The sequence below is a fragment of the Gymnodraco acuticeps genome, unplaced genomic scaffold, assembly GCF_902827175.1.
Source record: "Gymnodraco acuticeps unplaced genomic scaffold, fGymAcu1.1, whole genome shotgun sequence".
NCBI lineage: Eukaryota > Metazoa > Chordata > Actinopteri > Perciformes > Bathydraconidae > Gymnodraco > Gymnodraco acuticeps.
This window is the reverse complement of record NW_022992090.1, coordinates 986,937-1,011,625: the sequence shown is the minus strand read 5'-3', so window position 1 is coordinate 1,011,625 and position 24,689 is coordinate 986,937. Positions and strand designations below refer to the sequence as shown.

Genomic DNA, 24,689 nt, shown 5'->3' with positions numbered 1-24,689 from the left:
TGTGTATATGTGTGTGTGTGTGACGAGGTCCTGGCCAGGGTTTGCTTTGAAAACCAACCAGAGCAGCTTCTGTAAAATAGGACTATCGTCATCATGACCTCTTCTGTTGTCCCAGCTGTATCTGAGCTAAGATGTGAGGCTTTTACTGCTTTTTTTTGTCTGGCTGGGTGTTTGTTATACATCTGGTGGTCAGCGGTGAGAGGATCACATCCCTTATTCACAGCATGGCCTTTCCTGCTCCATTTTAAAACTGCTTCGATGACCTGGGGGCTTTAAGAACACACAGTGTCAATGAAAACACTTATATTTTTGCTCCAGCTGTCCGTTTTTTCTATGGTATTTTCCAATCTCTGGCAATTGCGTCCCTTCTTAGAAAAAGTCATTCTCTTTTGCAGAGAAACGCAGATGCAGCAGATACATTTGAAGTCTTTCAAAACAAGTAGGCAATGAGATTGTGCTTAAGACTTAATAGAAGTCTGTTTGATATTAGAATGACTGCAATTAACCAGTGTGTATTTACCACCATTATAATGGCTGTCTTGTCACTAGACAAGGTAATTGGAATGCTTTATTATAGCAGCGTATGGAGTGAGATGTAGAGATTGTGCTCCTCGTAATGGGACTGTTCTGTGCAGTTGGAAGAATCAATTCTCTCTCTTTGTTTTCCCAATCTGCGCTGTCAGCAGAATCTTAATATTGCATGAAAACGTTGGCTGGTGTGCTACTCATATATAGTAGATGCACACACACAGAGTAGACGCACCCACCTGATATCCAAGTATCCCTCTCTCACTTGGCATTCTACACATAGTGCCGTCGAATGAATGTATAACCTTCCTCCATCAAACTGCTTAGCTGTGTGCGTATAACCCTTCTGCCTGCTAAGGCCATGCACACTGCTCCACTACAATCGCAACACAATCAATACAGCCTGCTTTCTTTTTGCTAGCAGCAGCCGTACAGCATGCTCATATATTTCACTGGTAAGATCAGGCAGGAATTATTGCAAGATGAGCTCACACAGCTACCCATAAGAGTGTGGATCATGACTTGGGTATTACAGGTTATAAAACGGAATTCAAATAGTATCACAGAAAATGCAATTTTATTATAGGAGCGGATCGTATGTGAGGGTCTAAGGACAGAGGGTGTCGTATTGTCATACTGATATTCTGTACAAACTGTGAAGTCCACTGAGACAAATGTAACATTTGGGCTATATAAATAAACATTGATTGATTGATTGATCGTATGAATGGCATACTGTACACAGGATAGCATGAAAAATAACTGATATGATCTTAATCAAAATATTTACTCAGTGTCATCGAGGAAAGACTGTAAGCTGTATTGATTGTTGCACAATCAGTACTTGTATAGTGTTTTAGTAGTAGTATAGTATTTTCTCTAAGTGGGTATTTGTAATAGCACAAAACAAAAATGTTGTTAAAACTGTTTTTCTATTTTCTTTTCTTTTTTCACAAGATCAAACTATGTATTGGTTTGCCATGCTGCCCACCACCTTTCAGAATAAAAAATCGTAACTACTATAACATGGAATTGCAATTAAATTGGCGTTTGTGATCCCCGAGGATGAATCCCACTGACTTTGGTGATCTGGGAAAAAAACCTTTTGACAACTGTGGGAAGGATTGATGTAAGATTCAGTACAGCCGCTCATGTTCCCCTCAGGCTAAAATGGAGTAGCTTTGATGTAATCACCAGGTTAAATATATATATATATATCCAATCATTTTATTCATGTCAAAATACAACTAACTAATGACAGTTTTACAGGCAAATTGAAGTTTATTAACATACAGCTCAAAACTCAGATTGTTAACTTTGATACTGTGTTAACATTCAGATTTTAGCATGTAGTTTAAAGCAGCACTAATGCTGTTAGCAGCGATGTACATTTATTTTACTTTGCATTCAAATGTATCCAAAGTTTTAAAAATTAGAGGACATTTTGTCTTTTGTACTTGAGAAGCAGCTTTTTATTTGCACCAATCATTTGCATTTAACTGTTCTGTCTTTGCGCTAAACCTAACTGCTTGTCAGCTGAAGGCTTCAACCTGACTGCTACAGCTGTGCAGTGCACACTTCTTGATTTCCATTTACAAGTGATGCTTTAACTCCACTCAGAGCGGTGTAGGCTGAGCAGCAATTTACCTGATGACTAACTTCCTGCCCGCGCTCCTCTGGGTGGCAGAGAATGTCTGCCACTGTTAATATATGATAATTATGATCATAAAACGTGCTATCACAAGGTTATTCAGATGACTTTTAGAAACTGTGTAAAAGCTACTAGCACTATATCAACAACACCCATGGTTAAACTGCAGCGCAAAACTTTGTAAAGAAAGAAACACATTAAAGAACATATGGAAAATGATAGGGGCAAAGCAAAGCTGAAAATGACAATTGTGTAACAGCATGTAATGTATGACAAAGACTTGTTTTAATCTATGGAATGAATAAACTCAATTAGTCACATTGTAAACAAGGCCATACAGATCCAAATAGGAACAGATGAATGCAGTCCAGGCTCTCCTGCAGGCATGATGTTACAGTTTATGTGCTCAGAGAGCAGTAACACACAGCAGTGCTGAGGTAAGACAAAAATCAAGTTAGAATTATTTTTGATTAGCTGATCGTTTGATTAGTTTCACAGTCATAGTCAGTGGTGAACACAATGTTTGGCCACTTCTGGAAACTGGTGTAGTATTCAAAGTCACCCCCCAGGGCGCTTTAGCATACTTTCATGTTGTTGGTATGTGTGACGTGGTCACTTTTGTTCTTGCTCCTTATCTTGTCTGGCATATCCTAATCTGGATCAAACATGTTGGTAGTAAGTGTTGTATTATATCTCACGCGTCACGGGTTAGGTGACCAACATAGAGTTAGGTGACTAACATATATGTGTACATGCTGCCTCTGCATGGAGATGTTTTGTTGTTGGTACATCTCTGAGCTGAACACATCTTTATTGTCTATTGTCAAGGCTGATACTAAAAGACAGACAGACTTGCACGAAAAGTGACAAAAAGATGGGCGCACAATGGCACACACACAGTGACTTAGTAGTGTAGTGGCCCTCAAGAAATAAAGCCCTTATCTTCACAGGAGCTTTTGTGTTTGCATTCTGTTCTCATGCCCTTTTTTTTCCCACTGCAGTGAACTTGCGTTTTCTGCCAACCCATGTCTCCTTTTTTACACACACACTCATGCACAGCTGCAGTCAGAGGGCAGAGCAGTCTTTTCATGCTCATGGCTCACTGTGCTTATGTAAGAGAGCACTACTTAAACCTGGTTACATCACATAACAGGCAGCACTGTGTCAGTGGGTCACTGTGCCACACAACCACTGAATGCACAGTCCATGTTGGGCCCTTTACTGGGCACGTGTGAATGTAGCAACACTGTGCGCTGTTGCATTCAGGCGCACATATTTGAGGGTCATTCAAGCATGCGTGTGTATATACATGTTCTTCATGCCAGATGATGGTGATGTGAAAAAATGTGATTCAGTAACAGCCAAGAGAAAAGGAAAAAAACAAACTTCTCCAAATAGTTGCTGCGCCGCGGGTGCCAGTAGGGTCTCTGTTTCCAAATGCTGCACCTCCTGTATCCTCTTCTCACCCTTTACCCCAGCTCCTGCTCCTCATTCTCCCTCCCCAGATCCGCCTATCTGCCAGCAGAGCAGCCCATCTCTGTCTCTCTCCTTTTCTCCCAGTTTCTATGTAGTGCGCACACACACACACACACACACACACACACACACACACACACACACACACACACACACACACACACACACACACACACACACACACACACACACACACACACACACACACACACACCCCAGGGCTTGAGCGAGGGCAGGACCAACCACTCCCACTGTTCTATAGTTCCATGAAAAACACAGAGGGAGAGAGAGACACAGACAGAGGGGAGGAAGAGAGAGAGAGAGAGAGAGGGAGGGAGGAGCATAGCTGCGCTGAAGCCGAGCCCCTCTCTGCCTCACCACGCAGAGTGGAGCAGACGGCAACAGCCACACAACACACTACACACACCACCACCACCACCGCCACCTCACACACAGTGACGGCTGCCAGGCACAGTGGGAAACAAGCGGTCAGGGAGAAGGAGCTTGAGAAGAAAAGAGAGGGGTCGCAGAGGGGAAGAAAAGCAAAAGAGTTGGAGGAGGCACCTTGTGGATCAGAGGGGATTTTCCTCTGTGTGTGAGAGCGCGTCTGGATAGGACTATCTACTTCTCCCCGAGCCAGAGGAGTTCTCACAGAGGCTTTTTTCTTTTGCTCATCCTCCAAGCCAGGCTCCTGCCATATCTACCTATCCGTCCCCCGGAGCTTAACAAAAGAGGGAGGGAGTAAGAGAGAGTGAGAAGAAAGGCAGTCACAGCTTCAGCTCCAGACCACCCTCTCTCCTCGTACTCCTCCTCGTCCTCCTCTGTGTAAGTTCATCGCTGATTTCACTGTCCTTTGAGGATAGCAGCGGAGGACAGTGTGTGTTCCCCAGGATACAGCCCAGCTCCCGGTGGGATTGGGCTCTCGTCTGGTGCGAGAGAGAGAGAGAGAGACAGGGAAACGGATACACGGGAAGAGAGAAGGAGACAGAGAAGAGCAAGGGGCGCCGGAGAAAGCAAATTGCAGGGTATGTTGAGGGCAGCAGAGAAGAAGAGTGGGTCTGATTTTTAGAGCGGAGAGTGCAAGGAACCAGCAACCGGATCCCATCCATTCCTCCTCCTCCTCCTCCTCCTCCTCCTCCTCCTCCTCCTCCTCCTCCTCCTCCTCCTCCTCTTCTCCCTTCTCCTTTTACCCTCTCTCTGTCCTGCTTTTCAATTCCCCTTTTGCTTTCTGTTTCATGCTGATATACCCATTTAATATCTCTCTCTCCTCACCTCCTTCTACCCCAACTCCTTTTTTGCGGCTTCTCTGGATTCTCTCTGTCTCTCTTTGTGAGCTCCCAGACAAGTAGACGGACTGAAATCCCAAGTACGATCTGTCGTCTTATCCTTCCCTTCCTCTGTGTGCTTATCACACACCTCAGTAAGAGGAGAACGTTTCTCTCTCTACGTCCCCCACTCGTCTGAAGGACACTGGCCGCCCCCCTGGAGTGGTCGTTCCCTCACCTGCGAGCTTCTCTCTCCAGCTTCCAGGACCTTCATTTGGATTCCAGCTACATGGGAAAACGTTTGGAGCAGCAGCCAATGTACCCCCACTACACCTACTACTACCCCCACTATCTCCAGACTAAGGTAGGATGGTCATCGATGTTGACCTATTTTACCTCTCCGAACTCAGAGGCAATGTTTGTGTGTCGCAAATAAGACATCACCTTGATGCCGTCTTGAAAACCTTCTTTTAATAAACTCTATATCTTCTGCCTATTTTAATTCTCCTTCCCAATCAGGGCCATTTCAAGACAAAATAACAACCTTGACATGTTTAATTTACCCATGAGTCATGTCGTGTTCCTTAATTAATGCACCATGATCCAAAAAGGAGTCTGTCCCCAGCATATATAAAGATTAAGATTGTGTTTTACCAAGCAAGAAAAATACCAAGATTGACTCTCTTTAAGGTTCCAATGTTTGAAAACGATGGCGAAATGGCCCCCGCAAGTAAGCTTGCTAAATGGCCCCCTATCCCCATCCGTCTCTGAGATGTAGGTATCACTCAGCTGGGTTTTCCTTTTCCTTCCACACTAAATATTTGACCCTAGACCTCCCCTCTCCACAACCCCACCAGCTCCAAGTTCAAGTTCAGGGCATGAAGCCCCCCTTCCCTCAGTCCTTGTTTTCTGTCCTACTTTGTACCTCTCTGCTCTGACATCCTCTCCCCCTCGTCGTCACTTGGCCATCCCCAGCCCCATACCCATGATTCCATGCTGTGTAGACGCTGGAACCTGATACACTTCTCCGATTACCAAAACCAACTTCAGTTTCTCTTCTCGGATCTTTCACTTTTATTCCTTCTCTCTTACTCACACTTATCATCAATGCACACACACACACACACACACACACACACACACACACACACACACACACACACACACACACACACACACACACACACACACACACACACACACACACACACACACACACACACACACACAAGATATTCCCCTTTCTGAATCCTCTACCACCAAGAGGAGGAAAATGGATTGCAAAAGGCCTGATCGATGGCTCCTGCATCATATCGCCCAGCCTGCCATATCCCTTTGTCTGCCGTGATTCATTTGTTTTCCTTTCCTGTGATAGTAAGTGTGAGGAGTTGGCAGGTTTGCTGCAATATTTAGTAAATGTGTACTTGTCAGCAGGCAAGAGAGATGGAGAGCGATGCAAAGATAAAAGTGTAGGAGTGGGATGCTTTGAGAATAGAGCGATCATGCTATTGGGTGGACACGGTGTGGGAAGAACAGGTAAGCTAATGATTGCTCCACTTTTAAAAATAGGTTGAACCTTGAGCCATACTTAGAATGCATGATTCATTTGCAGTCTAATAGCAACGCATCTTATAGGAATGTGAAGTCCTATATACTTTATTTGAACCAATAACACAATGGTAGGATTGTCTTATTCAGGGTTCCTTCCCTAGAATCCAATACAAATCTATAACAGTGAACTTCCAGCCAATTAACAATCTGATCTCATTTTTGTATTTGTTTTACAGCTGCATGGTGCCCTCCAGAAAACCTAAGAGCACTATTAAAATAGCCTCTCCTCTCCAAAACATTATAGATCTCTCTCTAAATGTCTTAATTATTTCCAAAAGAAGACTTAACACCCTAAAAATAACATATAAATAAATAAATATGTGTTGAAAGAAGCTGTTACAGCCACCGCACAAACACAAAGATCTCACGTGGATGTTGGCTGTTTTAATTTGTACATGTGTTATAGTTAAAGGTGGGGTAGGTAAGTTTGAGAAACCGGCTCGAGATACACTTTTTGTTATATTCCATGGAATACTCTTAACATCCCGATAGCAATGAATATCTTAAGTTCTTTGACAAAAAATACATACAAAAATGTGTCTGTGGAAGCCGTAGTACTGTAAAAAGCACGACCAATCATCTGAGCCGGCCCGGCTAAAGTAACTGGATGGCCTACCTGCCTGTCAGCCTTCCATCTGTGCACAAACTTATCTCGTGCCCTCATTGGTCATGTGCGCGTTCGTGTGTGTTGGAGGAGGGGCTCTGTAAGGAAGTGGCAGATTTGTTCCGGCTGTGTATTTTCAAATTCTAGCGATCTCGAGCCGGTTTCTCCAAAATTACCCACCTCACCTTTAATGACGACTGATTTTGGGACGAGATCCAATCAAGAGAAACTTCAATATAGGGAGATTTATTGTAGCTGATATGATTATTAAAAAAATATGAACAAAAATATCTTTCAGATGCGCTCAACTGGTTACACATAGGCATATTTACACTGTTATAGTCCGGGTTAATCAATCTAGTTAGAGTGTATAAACATCTTTTCACAAATTCAGCTCAATCAGGTAGAAGCCGGCTAATATATTGTATTCATTGGCTTAAACACATGCAGCTCTTTAGCTTTAGTTCAGAAAACAAGATCAACATTTCCAATTAACTGCACAATATACTTGCTGATGACGAGCAGATTGCATTTGCAGCATTTCGACATCAGCGACTTATCTTCTGATCTGGGATCTGCACACGCTCACATCTGGGCGCTGTCTGATGATTTTAGGAACAGAAGCTGTTGTTAAAGCACATCTGCGATTCCGTTGTAATAAACAACATCGCCAATGACGAGCACGTCTCTTTGTTGGCTAATCTGGAAGAGTAAATGCATGTCTACAACTGGGTAATATAAACTGTGTTGTTTCTAAATGTCCTTTTAATGAAAGAAACTATATGGTAATTGTCTCTTGGCAAATAGTCTTCTTTTGTTTTATATTGTTTTCCCTGAACAGAATTACAAAGAACAAAAACACAGTTCATTTTATCTGAATTATTTTAAAAAAATAAGAATATGCTCAGAAAACTTTGACAACCAGTGTTTCTGGCAGCTTTTTCCTCATTAATGTTGCATTAATACTGCCTATTTACGATTCTAGCAAACGGTAGTGATTGCACCAGATTTCTAATGAATGTGAAGAGGAATCTCATCAAATTCTCTAGCATTTATAGTCAGCTCTGTCAGCTCAATCACTGAGCGTCCAATAGAGTTTTAATCTGTAGGTTTATTTCACACGAGGTATCCAAACGTACATTAGATTAACTCCTACATTTGATGTGCGTCTGTCATGCCGTTTTATGTGTGCAGATGTCACCGTGTCACGCTGCTGTGTCCTGTTCTATGATTTATCTCCATCAGTTCAAGGTCATCTAATTTCTCTGAAGTATCTGCAACAGGCATCTGGCCCAGACCATCACTTCATTCCTTCCCCTCCATCCCTCCGTCCCTCCCAGCCCTCCCTTCCTCCCGCTGCTGTCAAGGTCAAATCAAATTGGATCCTATGCTCCCCAGTGTTCCCTCTCGCTTGAATCTGTGTGTGTCTGTGTGTGTGTGTGTGTGTGTGTTCGCATATCTATCCATATATGAATAAAAGCTGAGTCTGTATGTCAGCTTTGTATCCGTGACTGTACATGAGCTTGTAACTTTGATCGCCAACATGTGCGTGAACGTGGGCTGAATACATTGGCTCACTTTTGGTGTGCGTACGTGGATGTGTGTATCCTGTGTTGCTGTGAGTGTGTGTGTCAGCGTGTGTGTGGCCTCTGAACAGCGACTCCCATGCCTGACCCCTTCTTCGTGCAGCTTGCTGTCATTAAAGCTCAACCGGGTCCCAGAGGAACAGTTCTGTGTATCCGTGTGTGTCTGTGTGTGTGTCTGTGTGTGCGTGTGTTGGAGGCCCTATATGGACCCTCACAACAGTCCAGTCTTTGATCTTCCCGTGCTGCTCTCAGACTTTAAATTTGAGGAGTGTTTGTGCTTGTAAATGTGTGTGGGTGTGAATGTAGGTGTGCAGGTGCTTTCAGGCTCTTTTCTGTTTGTACAATGGATAAGAGGGGACAAAAAACTTGGCAGTCATATTTATTATTGGGTCACTTTTTTGGCCCTTTTTCACACCACCACCTCTCTTTGGCCCTCCCTTGCTCGCGCTCACTGATCTGATTGGAGATGTAAACGGCCTCTTATTAATCTTGGTTCCAGAGAATGGTGGCTCTCCTGTGGAAATCTATCCTGCGTGTTTGTGTGTGTGTGCGCTGCTTTCACTGGCGTACAATAGCGTTCTTTAAACACGCGACACACAAAGGCAGTTATGAAATGACGAGCTTAAACTAACAATGCTTAGCCTGATGACAGTGCGTGTGTAAATGTGCGGCTATTAAACAGAGAATTGCTCTTGCTCTGCCTCCATAATGGGCAATAGGTACAGTTAGCATACATTAGCATGGGGTGGGGAGGGACAGCATGCCCTCTTATGAGCCTTGGGGCCCTTCATCATGGCTGTAAGAGGGTTTAAGGGGATCAGGGGGGGGGGTTTGATGCCGAGGCACAGCTGCGTTGTTGCCTCCTCGGTGTGATTTGTTCAAATGTAACTATACGTTATAGCTGGGGGGGCTAGCTATTGGGGAAATCTATCATTCTTAAGTACAATCAATGTTTTGGATTCTCTCAATTGCCTCAGTGAGCTAGTTTTCAGTCGGTGTATTGTTGATGCCTATTTTGTAGTTTAGGGGGCATAATTTAATCTACTGAAAGCATTTTTCAGGAAATCCAGTGTGTGAAATCCCTAATTGGACCAAATGAAAGTCCAAAACTAATTATCATAGCTTGTGGTTGTTGCTGTGACGTTTTGAGCGTGTTCCCGTGGCTGGGTCGCAATATGTCATAACCGAATATTTCAAAGCAATAACAACAAAATCTGACATGTTGCCTTTTTTTTTACATTGAAAAGTGGCATTTATTATGTTAGGTGCTGCTTGGTTTTGACAAGGAAAATGCATTATTTTACATACATTTGTTTATTGCCACAATAAAGCTTCTGATAAACAGAAAACATTTAGTAGAGTTCACCAGACAGACACCGAAGATAATATGGACATTTCTTATCTTAGTTAACAAACATATCATCCTTATCTTTCTAGGATCTTTATCGTTTACGTTTTTTTGTAAAAGCTTAACATGAAACACAAGAGCTTTATATTTGCACTACCTTGTCAAGTGTCTTCATCATTTCAAGTTGTAATTGCAAAAATAAATTCATCATGAGGGAAAAAAATACCTCTTCCCTATCTCCTGTTCCTCTTGTGCCTTTTCTCTTATCTCAAACATGAATGTACCTCTCTCTACATATGAACCATCATCATCATCAATCATCATCATCAACTTCTCACCCTTTGATAATGACTGACTGAGGATATGCATCTTTAAGGATTATCATTGAGAGCCAGATAAGAGAGAAGCTGAATGGTGAAGTTGCATTATCACGCATCCGATCATGAGTTTGCTGCAGATCAGTGTGCTAATATGCTCATTGTCACACGAGGAGCTTTAATGAGGGTAATGAGAAACAGCAGTCAGCTGATATCAAAGTAATGGCACATGCGGACACGCCCGGACGTCTAAATACAATATTCCATCCTTCAAATGAGCTTTTCACATTCAATTACTCTCTATTATGCGGCAGATAAATGTGGCCAGTGTTTGCTTAGCTGTGATGGGTACACATCAGGAAGATAGGAGGGAATGAAAGACAACATTTAAGACACGCTCTCCCGTTTTACTATCACCTCCTTCCCTTCTTGTTTCCTTCCAAGCCTCTGCTCCTCTTGTCAAACATAAAGTACTCCGCCTTAGCAGAAACAGCGACCATAAATTATGCAGCCCACATCACACACACATATACGGAAACTGAGTAGTGTGTGTGTGCAAAGTAAACAGGGTATAGGTTGTATGGCACGGCATGCATTCTGCTCATGCCCTGTTTCTCCTCACACATCAACCTGCCTGCGCCCGCTGCAGTTTTACAACCCACAGTATTATCATATGCTTGTTGTTTAAGCTTCTATTTTGGTTGGATCTCAAACTCTGCTCTTGATAGCATCATATGCCAATGTAGAGAATGGAGAACAGCCTTATGTCGCCTTCTTCTAAAGCCCTATCCCATCACTCTTGCTCCCTCTTTTCTCTGCTTTCTCCTACTCTTTCCCCCCCCTCTCCTACCATCTGTTCAGTTTGCCGGGCCTGGGTGGTTATTTCTGCTTAAAAGGGACTCTCCTAAGCACCCATATATGTCCATTTTATTATTCTCCGCGGGCTGTTTCTATTCTTGTCCCACTACAGTAGCGGAGGCTGACCAGTGCCTCGCTATGTCGGATAGGAGTGCAAAAGCTGCGGCGGGTCAGCACATGCAAGGAGGGGGTGAGAGAGGCTACACCCCTGCCAGTTTTGTAATAGAAAATATGTGGAGGAGGGAGCGAAATGGTAGAGAAACAGGGATGTGAAGGAGATGAGCAGAGCGAGATATATCAGAAAGAGAACAGATGGCGGTAGCAAAAGGAATTTGAAAGAAGAGATAGAGATCCAAAGGGAAATAAAGAGTGGTGCAGTGAAGGAGACAGCAGTTGGAGGCAGGGTCAGGGAATAATGGTGCTGCTGCATTTTTAATAGTTGGCCACTTTGTAGCGACCCTTGTCTAATGGATTCTCTGCCTCTTAAAAGCCCCTGTCAGAGCCCTCGACCTCGAACAGTTACACCACGGAAATTGCCGAGGGCTCCACCAGTCCCCAACACTTCCTGATAGAATGTCCAATGATCTAATATTGTCCAGCAGCAAACATAATTCCAGTTTTTGGCAAATCATGTTTAGATGTTGAAGTATGAGAGCTTACTGGTGCCTCATGTGTAAAAATCATCTTGAATCCTTAAGTGAGAAGTATTCGTTATAACTGGTCAACAATGGAAAGCAAATGACAAAATACTTCTTATAGTCAACATCTCTTTATTTACTTTGTTCATACAAACGTATAACACTTTTCCCCTATTTGAGAACATTGGGGTATTGGTGGGCCATGTGATGCTTCCATTCCACTTAAAGGTGGGGTAGGTCATTTTGGAGAAACCAGCTCGAGTGCGCTAGAATTTGAAAATACACAACCGGAAAAAATCTGCCACTTCCTTACAGAGCCCCTCCTCCAACACACACGAACGCGCACATGACCAATGAGGGCACGAGATAAGTTTGTGCACAGGTGGAAGGCTGACAGGCAGGTAGGCCATCCAGTTATTTTAGCCGGGCCGGCTAAAATGATTGGTCGTGCTTTTTACAGCGCTACGGCTTCCACAGATGAATTTTTTTTATGTATTTATTGTCAAAGCATTTAATGTATTCATTGCTATCGGGATGTTAAGAGCATTCCATGGAATATAACAAAAAGTGTTTCTGAAATAAATTACATACCCCATCTTTAATCTACCTTTGGTTTAATGTAGTGTTCCCTTTAAACATGGCCTATTATATCATGTCGAGAATAAGAAAACTCTGGATTTTGGTGTCTGGTGAAAATTGGTGTCTTGGGGTCTCTTACTAGCTTAAGCATCATTAGCCGACCTGATTGGGAGATTTTTTTACACGAAGCCTGTTGACCCATGATATGCCTCAGTAAAGTGCTGAGTGTGGGCATTAGTCAGGCGCTGCATCACACATGGCAGATGTTGCCTGCATTTGTTACACCTACACGTCCGTGCTGTCGCAGATACTGCCATTATGAATTTCATTATCTCTCTGCTTTAATTAGACCAAATAAATTATAGTACAATAAAGATTGTTTTTTGATTAATAAGATAATGTTTTTGTTATGAAAGCTGGCTTTATTATATACTCTAGTTCAGGCTTGTAATACACTTTGCATTTAATCAACCTATCTTATCCTGTGCTGGATTGTCTAGGGGTGAAAATACATGTTTTAATTGTTTACATTTGAAATCTTGTTAAACATGTTTAGATTATATGCAGACTGTTAGTATGTAAGCAAGACATTTGATAATTATGTTATGTTTGCACACCAAATCTCTTCATATAATTGAAAACATCTCAAACACACAGGCATTATTTGCATACGTTCTGTGTATTAACTCCATGATGTCATTATAACCATCAGCATGCGCATTTTTTATTCTTCTTTTGTGTGAGGGGAGTGTGGGGGTGGGGGGGCTTTGTGCGTTGGTGGGCGAGTGATCCCTACACCAGGGACCAGAGAGATAATTGAAAGAATGGCCCAAGGGAATTTCCCCCATATGTTGTTCCTTATCCTACTTAGCTGTTGCTTCCTCCTATCTCTCTACTCTTTTCCTTTCACACTCTCTCTTCTCCTTGTGTCTTCTCCTCTGTCTATTTTTGTCAGAGAGCTGCTCAGGTCAGACATGTTAAGTACAATTCCAGCCCTGAATACCTTTACACAGTTAGCACAAATTGATCTGTGATCTTTCACACATTCCAGTCATTTTGCCATTTACCTGTCTCTTCAGCAACCATATATTTCACACAATACATTTTAATATCCTCCAAAATAGAGGACCTGTAGAACCCATCAATTTTTGGAGAGCAGAGACAGTAATTGGTGTAGTCTTAGATGTTGGAATGAGAGTTTGACTCTTCAGTATAGAAAATGTGAAGAAGAGCTTATCATATTTTGCTACATATCACTGGGAAAGTCTCAACCACTCTTGGAATTGATGTGTCCATCCCTGGAAGATCATAGGCCACACTTGATTTTAGCAAAGCAACCCATCACTTTCCTGTTGGCCAAGGAAACGTTGACATTATTCGGCTCGGGATCGAAGCACCGACCCTCCGATTGGTTTTACTCAGAGCTACATTCACCCTTAAACACAGGTCAGGTGTACCGACACTGATGAATGTCTATAAATCCATCTGTACTCTACATGTTTTACACATTTCATTTTGCAAGTTTAATAGAATTTAAATCATGCATGAACCAGAAAACCTTACATGTAAGGAAAAGCCCTAATTTTGAATTAGTATTAAAGGGTTGCTGCAAGACCTTACAAACATGCATGGCAGTTACAGAAACCACTGGATAACCTTAAGAGATGTGGTTGTGAAAAAAAGCACACTTTTATTTTCCTTTTCATGAACACGGATGTTACGAACGTTAAGGTCCTACCAATGTTATATGTATTAATCAAACAAGGTGTTACCTTCCCAGCCGTACACATTTTACAAAATAGAATAGCATTCGTCGAGCACACACCTCTGCCAAGGCTGTTTCCATAAGTGAAAAATATTGCATGCATCTGCCCTGTGATTGAGTTCAGATGCGTTCTTTCTTGGCCCATGCTTCAACCTTCTACCAAGCGCATGTATTTTAATGCTGTTGATAAACAGATACAAAACAAAACATGAGAACGTACCGAAAACATAACTCAGTGGAGGGTTATAATAGAATGATGGGAAAATAATTAAATGGCAATATGGCCGGATCACATATGATTCATCTGCAAGTGGTGAGGGTGAAATCCCATGCTGAACGATAAGTCAAACCTCCACCCTAGGTATCAGCAGCAGGGCTCCTGTTAACCCCTCGTGCTGACTATACATCCAGCTTGAGCCCTGAGGGTTAGATGCAGGCTGTACACATGGAAATAAAGGCAAAGAGCTCTCACTCCTCATCCCTGTATTTTACACAAATACGCCGTGAAACCTTAAAGCACACCAAGGTTACATTCTACAAAATACGTCCTGCTCTTCACAGTAACTCGTATTTTTGTCGGCATATTTAACAGCAAGACACGGATTTGCTGAGATATTTTGCCTGTACTGAAAGAAAGCTGTTACATCTTGTCCACAAAAGTTTAACAATTACAAAATGAAGCCCCAAGATTCAACCGATGAGCATTAATTCCAAAACAATGAACAACACAAATATTTATATTCCTAATTATTTCTATAGTTTTATTTAAATATAACCAAACCACATGCTATTATGATTGATAAAAAAAACAACACAAATCCGAGATAAATATGTTTATTTCGAAAATAATTGTACATACTGTATCCAAGACGTATAATCATACAACCACAAGAAACCGTCAACTTCACCAAGCACAGTGCATCCCCTTCCCTCCTCCAGTCGCAGTTAACATTGAGGTTTAAATCCTTGACAAATAAAAGCACTTTCTAGGACACGGGACACGTTTTTCTTCGCCTCCTGTAGCACAGTAGGACAGTTCCAAGTGTGAACTAACTCTGGAGCTCATCCTCTGTACCTAGTCTTTCTCAATATGAGAGGAATATATAAAGAAAGGCATTTTAAACTCAGTAAAACAGTGTTTGCCCTTAAAAACAGTTTAGCTGAGTTACAGACACACTCTTGTCCCTGAGCCAGAGGTGGATGGCCTGGCCAAACATCTCCTATTCCCTGCTAATGACATCCCGAATAAAACCCTCCCTGCATGGTTTGATCCCCAACACGCATATACAATTGCACAAGTTCAGACACACAAACACAGACACCCACTCTCCAGGGTTCTGACACACACACACACACACACACACACACAGAACCCCTGCAGTCCCAGCCAGGGATTATCCTGTGAAAACACTCCTTTTGTTGGGCCCCAGTCAAATTACTGTTCAGAGCTCTCATGCTTTTTTATCAGAGCTCTCTACGCAACTGTGTAAGTGCTTGTGTGGGTGTGTGTGTGTGCATGGGGGCATGCATGTTAAGGCAGTCCAAACATAGGCTGATTGCAGGGAGCACATCCAGAGCAAATGGTCACTAATGACACTTGAGAGTAAGCTGTTTATATATCCCTCAGTGTGTGTGTGTGTGTGTGTGTGTGAGAATAAGAGACTGCGTGTGTGCTTCTACTCATATGCCAGCGATTTTCCAAAGATAGCATAACACCAAATGTTGTGTTGCCTGTTGGCAGGCCGGTCTGGTGTTTGTGACATTTCAACTTGACATTTATGAATAAAGACACTGACACTTATAAACAAGAGCACGGTTCGAGTTGCACTTCCTGTAGGACTGTTGCTCATGGGACTCTACCCGCCTCCGGGAAGAAATATTTGGGAAGCTCTCCACGACTCGAATCCATCTCTAAAAGGAAACAGCATTCGTCCTTCAAACTGTACTTTATTTTAACTACAAAACCGATATGTTTCTAACCATTTCTGAGTGTTAAATCTTCCATCTAGACCGATCCAAAAATGCCCTTATGTTTCTTTCTTTGAAACTGGGACCTTTTTTTCCCGCTTTGAGGACTTGCTGACTGCATCAGTATGGAGTTCAGGGAGACCTCTATAATGACTGCCAATGTACAGTCCTACTTTTGTTCTGTGGATGATTATTTTCTGGGGTACCAACTCTCAGCCTGGGCAATGGCCAACACAGTTGACTGGGCACAGATTGTAAAGCTACATTCAGCTTCTATTCATTCACACTGCCGGCTCTCCTCAGAGACTACCAGTCTTTTTCAAAGTTGTTGTGAGGGAGTGTGTTGTGCACAAGTATGTTTTGGTGTGTGACTGCCCATTGGTGTGTATGTGTGTGTGAGTAAATGTGTGTTGTTGAGCGATGTGCCTGAGACGCAGAGAGATGAGGCGAGAGAGCCAACGTGAGAGATAAACAGAGACTACCAACGAAGGAGGAGAAGTGAAGCATGTGTACGTGTGTGCCGAGGGTGCAAACTAGCTTTGTAGCTCTCAGTGAAGTGTTGATTTAAGTGGAAGTGGAGGGAGGAGATGGGATAAAAGGCCTGACTAGATTAGGCTGGCACACACTACTGAGGCGTGCTGTCCTGCCTGGCCTCTCAGCACACTTTGCGCCGGGCGTGTGTGTGCGTCTGCGAGAACTGTACTTGTGTGACAACGTTGTTTTGGGATTTGTGCATGCGGCTACTGTTTGATACTTTACTGCTGATATTGGTGCTGCTGTACCAAAAGCAGCAGATTAGCAGAGCCACTATAACAGTATTGAGGACACCAAACACAGTTCTGACATCTCAGCAATATCCTGCGCTGTACAAAGCGTTACCTTGGTGAAGTGTCACTATGGAGAGGTAGTACGGAGGTTTTTCAGTAGGTCATCTGCACTCCTGCACGTCCCTACTGAATGCCCCACATTCTCAATCTCTGTGAAGGAGATGGGAAATAGATTACAGATTTTGCAGCTGCTTTTCCCATCCTCTAATATACTCTTAACCTTGCAGTATCTGGAGTAGGAGGCCAAGTTTAACTACATATTCAAGTCCCCCCTACCCAGAAACCCTGCTGTTTAAAGTCAAGGTAGTCTCCAACAATAATAGTTCATCGGCTAAGTCGCTCTGCAGAGCTGTCTCTCGCTGTTAGTTTCTCTGTGTGCAGGAGACTGACAGTTGAGGGTACAAATAACATTTAAAGTGGTTTTAAACGCTTAAGGTGTGCTTGATCTATCTTTAACAGCTTCAAATTCTGCTTTTCAAATATTGACAATTATGCCACTGCTCTTTAGCCAGGGTTTAAAGAGCAACGCTTACTATTGGGTGTTCGTGCAGTGAGGCTTAACAACCACCTTTATTAATAACAAAACACTGCTTAAAACACCATTGAATGAGTAGGAGTCTGTGTCACATTCTGGCAGCAGCGAGGTGAAAGGTAACTGAAGCCACTGCTAAATAATAGTTTATCATTATGTGTTTTTTTGCCTCAGTGCTGCTCAAACTCCACCACCATGCTGACATTTGTACTAAACCATTGGATGAGACAGAGACATTAGTCTGCTACATGTGGAACAGCGGCAATCTGCATATTTCATTGATTTAACTTCATGAATAATTAAGAGCCCGGGAGGCAGTATCTCGTTGTGCATGCATGTTTGCATCCTTGTATGCATATGTTCAGCTGTCCAGCCGGTATATAGTGCATGGCTAATGTGTGCATTTTAAAGGCGGACTTAGTATGTACAATATACACCACAGAGGAAGGATGTAGCAGCAACAGAGTACATTTATGCTACTTTATTATCAAAGTTTGATATTGTTGCATATTTGTGTCCGTGGGTGTCTCTTCCTGCGGTGCTGTTTTTGTGTTGACCTAAGACTCAGGGTGACTGACTGACTCATTCCAACACTATTGAAGTTGGCTGAGCTTGAACAGATATCCTGAATGTAGTCAGTAGTCACATAGTCTTTTCCTTTCAATCTTAATCTATAATACATCTTTATCTCTTCCTGTGGTTGTTTTCCTTCTCCTCAAAATATGTATTTGCAGTCCAGACATATACATAACAAGTACATTCCTTAATTCTGAGTTGATGCATTGTAATAAAAAATAAGGAATTTATTAATTGCCCAAAATCATCCATAATGTCTGAATTCAATTTGTGTCGATGAACATCAAGCACCAGTCATTTAACACGGATGCAAACGTTCCTCCTGGATAAGCAGCAGCAGATACATTCAATTACATTATACATGCATAATACCTGCTATATAGACATTGTTATTTTTATAGCTCTATTATAATCCCATTATTTCATTCAATTATAAATAACCAAGGAAATCTGCCTATTCTTTCTTTAACTGATGTTTCCAAACGTTTTTAAACTATACCCCATACAATGGAAATAAGGTGCTTGAATGCCATTTTATTTGGACTGTAAAAACTCATGCTTACTCACATGCAGGCATACATGAGATGCAAAAAAAGCACTTGTATGTAATAAAATTGCGGGTACACACACATACGCAGCAACTGTCAACTGCGACATGAGATGCAGTGGAGGCTCAGCAGCATTCAGTGCACCGCTGTGACAGAAAATACTAACTGTAGCCCTCTTACCAATACCAACCCTGGAATTATCCTCTCAGCAGAGGTCTCTCTCCGTCCTCCCTGTCTGTCTCTCAGAAAAAAAATCAATGATGGGGGGGGGAACACTCAGCCAGTACGGTGGGAGACTCACCTGCATACAATAACTCATTCCTTTTTTGTTCTGTAGAGAATATGAAGAGAATGCAGATGTCAGATAATGTTGCTGTTTTCTGTCAAACTTTACTACCATTTTCTCCTCGAATAGTATCCGATATCTATTAAGATATATTTTTTGTGGTGCAACCTAATATGATCATGCCGATGACTGAATTATACGCTTTAGTTTTGCATTATCTCAAAAGCACCATGGTGGATTAAATACTAAGAAGACAGAGGTGAAACTGCAAGCAATCTTCTTATTTCACCGCAAGTTGATCCAAAGGATTATTTTCCAAAAGTCAATGTATTCCGCCAATGGATATCTCTTGTTATGGGATAGTGTGACTGAGTACTTCACAGAGACATAGCCGCTTCTAAAGAGGGGGCGATTAGTTGAGTGGTAGGTAGTTGGAAAGTAAGGAAACATGCAGTTGGTTGTTGTAATTCACTCTGAGACGCACTGCAGATACAGCACGATACATATCATATTCTATTGGACGTTAGACAAATACCACTGTGATCCCCTCCCATGGTGTTGGTTACAGTCTGGAGGAGGTGGACTTTACAGCCATAGATAATGACAGGTCAAAAAGCACAACAGCAGGGGAGAAGCAGAGGAAATAAAGGAGACAATTAGATTAAGGGAGGAATTAAATAAGGCAGAAAGGAGAAGAAATAAGGGGCAGAGGGAAATATGGAGCACGTCTAAAATAAGCTTATAAAAAGAGAGTTGTTTGACTCCGCGGTATTGTAATCCCCCACCAGTCACTCCCTGATGTACACTGAAACATGTAACGTGTTCAAATGCATATGTTCATATCCCACCCTGGCATACATATATATCTCTTCACTATTAACTTGAATTGTTGTCAAGACTCAATCTTTTCACTTTACAGTGAAATATATATGATCAGACTTATATTGCTAGGGTGCTATGGTTCCTAATTCTTCACTTTTTCATTATTGTATGCTTTTGATTTGCATGCCCAAAGAAGCTTTAAAAGTCACATTGTAGGTTGAAAAAATAAATAAATGAAATAATACACTAGATCTCGTGAGAGAAAATGGAGTCAGACAAGACATCATGTTGTGCTGAAAGCTGGGAGACAGTCACACAGATTTCTAAACATGCAATCTGGACTTCACAACAGTCAGTCCGAGACAGGAAGTACAGTCGAGATACAGATTGAGTGGCAACCCCACACAGAAGGGATGAGGGGCCGACACAAAGTGGAGAGGCAAAACAGAGACAAAGCAACAGAGGCACACTCTTGCTTTCTTCCAAAGTACAGCCACAAGCTGTTGGTCTCAGTCTGCCAGCCTAGCTCAACTTCCCAGCCATAGATAAACTGTGTGTGTGTGTGTGTGTGTGTGTGTGTGTGTGTGTGTGTTCATAAGCGTAGCCAAATCAAGATTGAGAGATTATCACGACTGCTGGCACAAAAGAGGGGAGGAGAGAGGAAGAATGGGAACAGATAGAGGAACAAAAAAGGAGGGGGGTGTTTAGCAAGGATATACGAATGCAATTACAGGTTACTGAGCTTCTACTATTTTATATTCACCCCACACTTAGCTGTATGCAGCATGTGTTCAAATACACGTTCCCATAGGCTCCCTGTATATAACTCTGTTTCTCTATCTCCATTCAATGGCTCCCCTCCCTCCCTCCGTCTTTTACTTTCAATGAAGGGTAATCCCTCTTGTAGCTAATGTGCTGTGACATTTCATGGTACAATAGGATTTGGGAGACACTATGTATTCTCATAGTGCCGGGGTCTGGTTGATAACCTCGCTGTCTGGGTGATTTTAGACTGCAACAACTCTTGGACTAGTTTTTTTTTATCTCACTTTGGAAATCTAATACTCAAGGTGGGAAAGCAGTTCACAATAATACATACTTCAGGGTAAGCCACAATAACCGTATATGATCACACAATATTTTGGAAACACAAAAAAAGACCATCTGATAAATAGATTTAATCCGACATCCACTTTTACAGAGTAATGTCATTTTATAAGGACAGCCAAAATATAATGACATAGCCTAACTATCATATATTGATCCCCACGAATGTACTGGTGCAAGGCATATCACAAACTGTGTACTATTGGATCCTCCTTTGACCACATTCATATGGCAGATTATCAGTTGAAATGTCACTCATAAAACTCATCTCTCTCATCTGCAGTTCCAACTGGTCTTTTCCATGTTTTCCATGTGCCCTAAACAAATACATGTTTTTCATCTTTCTTTCCTTGATTCTGTAGAAGTTGTGAATTTGACATCTAACTTATTTGAGGAATAGTTTGGATTGTTTGAACCCGGGGTGTACGTATAAGGGATTTGTACATATTCAGTTTATAACCTACTGTCAATGGTGCACTGCTAACATGGCCCAGTTTAGAGAAGCAGGAAGGAATACCAGCTAGTGTGTCAGTATTATTGGGTGACTTTGGTGTTTTGAAGGTGTTAGTTCTAGGGATGCACGATATTGGTTTTTTGATACCGATACCGATAACTTCCTGCTTCTCAAGACCGATACCGATAACCGATAATAATATAATATATATATATTAAATGTACCTGTAGTTTTTGCACACCTGGTGGTAAAAAAAAGACTAGTAGTGAGTAACCGAAATGTACATATCTTCTAAAAAAAAAATTGGGTAAAAAAAATGTTTTTCTGATTTTTTTTTTTTATATATTTATTTTACCCAATTTGTTTTCAATAATTTTGGGAAATAAATACATACATGTTCAAATAAGTGTAGAAACCAAGTCGAATTTGTCAAATGTATTGAACTGGTGATCACAGTTTGACAGCTATAGTCCTACAGCTTTCATGTGTGGAGGCGATTCACAATCAGCCCAGCTGTAGAGAAGACCCTCTCAGCTGGAACGGAGGTTGCGGGTATAGCAAGGTATAGCATGTATAAGTTTAATTTGGCATAGTTTGACCTCTACACCGCACTCACTAACCTGGTCGAAATATTTCCACACATTACTCCTTTTTGACGCCATGTTTGTTGGAGTGTAAATAATTACCGGACTATGATGACTGGTAAAATATGTTGAATACAGGCAAAACTAAATCTCTCCTGTCAAAATGTCTATGTACTTTGCCGCCACACATGGTTGCCAAGCAGCGCTTATTGTTGTTTAGGCTGGCCACTCATGTGTCGCGAGTGTTGACAGGGGGCGGGGGAGCACGCTCATGAACTGTTAGCGCCGGAACCTCGCAACGGCTGCGGAGCTCATTTGCGCCACATTTGGGCCTAAAATGAGATTTGAGTCTGCGTGATCTGCGTGTAGGGAGTGGCAGCAGCCATATCATTGGCTAGCACTAGCTAGATCTGATGGATTTGGACATAAACGCGAGTGAAGTATAACCGGACGAGAGAGAGAGAGATCAGCACCTGCAGCTCTGCCCGCTGTGAGGGACCGGTGAGCGGAGCAAAACACGCCTTTAGACGTCACCTAACACATTTAGCTATGGCACTGTCGTATACATTGAATTATTCAATTTGATAATATGTAATCAACTTAGGCATCACTCCCAAAAAAAAAATTATAAAAAAAAAAAAAAATTAATAAATGAATTCATAACTCATATTCGAATACATGAATAATTATTCGAATACCTGAATAATTTCGAATATTCGATTAATCGTTCCCATCCCTAGTAGTGAGCAAATGACATAAGCATTACAACTATGAACAAAATAAAGCCAAGAACAGTGACCATATTTATTTTCCCAAATAAAGTTCTTGCCTTTTTCAAAAGCCTCGTCGATAGGTAAAAGCCCCGGTGCCTTTGCAGTTGGCTTTGGATTCACCGCTAGTTTAGCAGCGCAGGCGTCTTCGTATGCTTTTAACACACCATCGTAGCGATGGCGATGTTTCAGGAGACTAATCAGGTTGGAAGTATTATAGCTCGTTGCCTTTTTCCCTCCTCGTGGAACTTCTGCATTGCATTTGTTAATACAAATAGCAAGCGAACTATCTAACTCTGAAACTTTGAAATAGTCCCATACTACCGACGACATGTTTGTTTACTGTCCTGGCTTCACGGCCGCACACCATTTACATCACAGAGCGCTGGATTTGTGCAAAACTCCCCTCTTCCTAAACCACTAATACCACAGTACTGGCAAAACTATAGGTTACTTACGTAACCCCAGTTCTCAGAGTAACATGAAGTGAGATGTCTCACTATGGGATGCGCCTCATCGCGGAGCAAACAGAAGCATCAATCTCATTACGCCAATCCTGATTGGCTGGTGATCTTGACGTCAGGGAATTCAACCCCTATAAGTAGCTTGCGCCACGACGCATGCGCCATTCAAAATAAGCACCTCTTCTCGCTTCACCATAGCAAGGAGGGCCGTCTGGTGAGACATCTCACTTCATGTTACTCTGAGAACTGGGGTTACGTAAGTAACCTATAGTTCTCATTCATATCACTCCGTTCGATGTCTCACTATGGGAAATTGTAGCTCCCGTATTGTCAGACGAGCTTATCTCGAAAATCACCAAACCAACCAGAACTTAACAGGTAGAGCTCTGACTCAACCAGGTGCCCAGCACTGCTTGAGTCACACTGGGAGCAGAACGTCCAGCCTGTTAAGAGGCGGACAAAAGTGAGCGGCGAGGACCAGCTCGCCGCTGCACCAATGTCTTGGATGGGAGACATCCTGGACAGAGTCCAGGATGCAGCCAGACCCTGAGTCGAAAGAGCTCGCGGACCCGAGGGTGCCTGCGAACTCTGACTCGTATGAGCCCCAAAGCAATTGCTTCCACAAACCAGTGGGAGAGCCGTTGCTTAGTAACAGGCTTGCCCTTATAAGGGTTAGCCCAGGACACAAGGGGTTGGTCATTATGACAAAGCACCCTTGATCTGTCCCTGTACGTGCGTAAAGCACGGGCTGGACACGGCAAATCCGGCCGCTGTTCCCCGGAGGAATACAGTGGCGGGGAGGATGCCTCAATGTCAAATGTGGTACCTGAACCAACCGCCTTAAGATAAAGGCAGGGTTGGGCTTCAACCACACTCTGTTTGCCCTGGGGCGAACTGAGTGCATGAAGACTGTACAGATAGCGCATGAGTGCCACTGGCTCGCTTGGCAGCTGCCAGGGTCAGCTTCATGTCACACTGTATTCAGATTGTACCACTCACGGGCCAGGCCCATAGAGCCAAGCGCTCTGGGTGTGGGTGAAAGATCGCCCCCCCGCTTGGGACAGTATGTCCCTGCGTAGTGGGAGCTGCCATGGCTGCCCGCACAGCAGCTGATATATCTCCGCTAGCCAGTACATAGCTGGCCAGTGCGGAGCTATCAGGATAAGTGTGTGGCGTTGCTCTCTCACTCTGACCAGAGTTGGGGGTATCAGAGCCAGGGGTGGGAACGCGTACAGAAGGCCCGGGGGCCAATTGTGCGCGAGTGCATCCACGCCTAACGGTGCATTTAGATCGCGCATCGAAAAGAACAGCTGAGCGTTGTCTTTCGATGCGAACAGATCCACCGCGGCTCTGCCGTAACGCACCCACAGCTGGCTCACAATCCTTGGATGTAGAGTCCAGTCTGCATAAAGTGGTATACCTCTGGACAGTAAATCTGCCCCGAGGTTCATCACTCCTAGTACGTGCGTCGCTCTCAGAGAGAGGAGACGTATACCGCTCCATAGGATCCGTTTGCGCTCCAGTG

At 42.8% G+C, this 24,689-nt stretch overlaps 1 protein-coding gene across 8 annotated transcripts in view; it reads left to right on the top strand.

Moving 5' to 3' along the window:
- The first annotated feature begins 4,051 nt into the window (after positions 1-4,051).
- The window catches only part of LOC117537445 (RNA-binding motif, single-stranded-interacting protein 3-like), a 141,132-nt gene continuing 120,494 nt past the window's right edge, over positions 4,052-24,689 (top strand). For 7 of the 8 annotated variants that reach the window (XM_034202667.1, XM_034202663.1, XM_034202661.1 and 4 more), the window contains exon 1: positions 4,052-5,284. In XM_034202667.1, coding sequence (XP_034058558.1) covers positions 5,210-5,284 — 75 coding nt within the window. In that variant the 5' untranslated portion in view covers positions 4,052-5,209. The remainder of the gene's footprint in view (positions 5,285-24,689) is intronic. The other variant, XM_034202664.1, reaches the window with a different exon arrangement.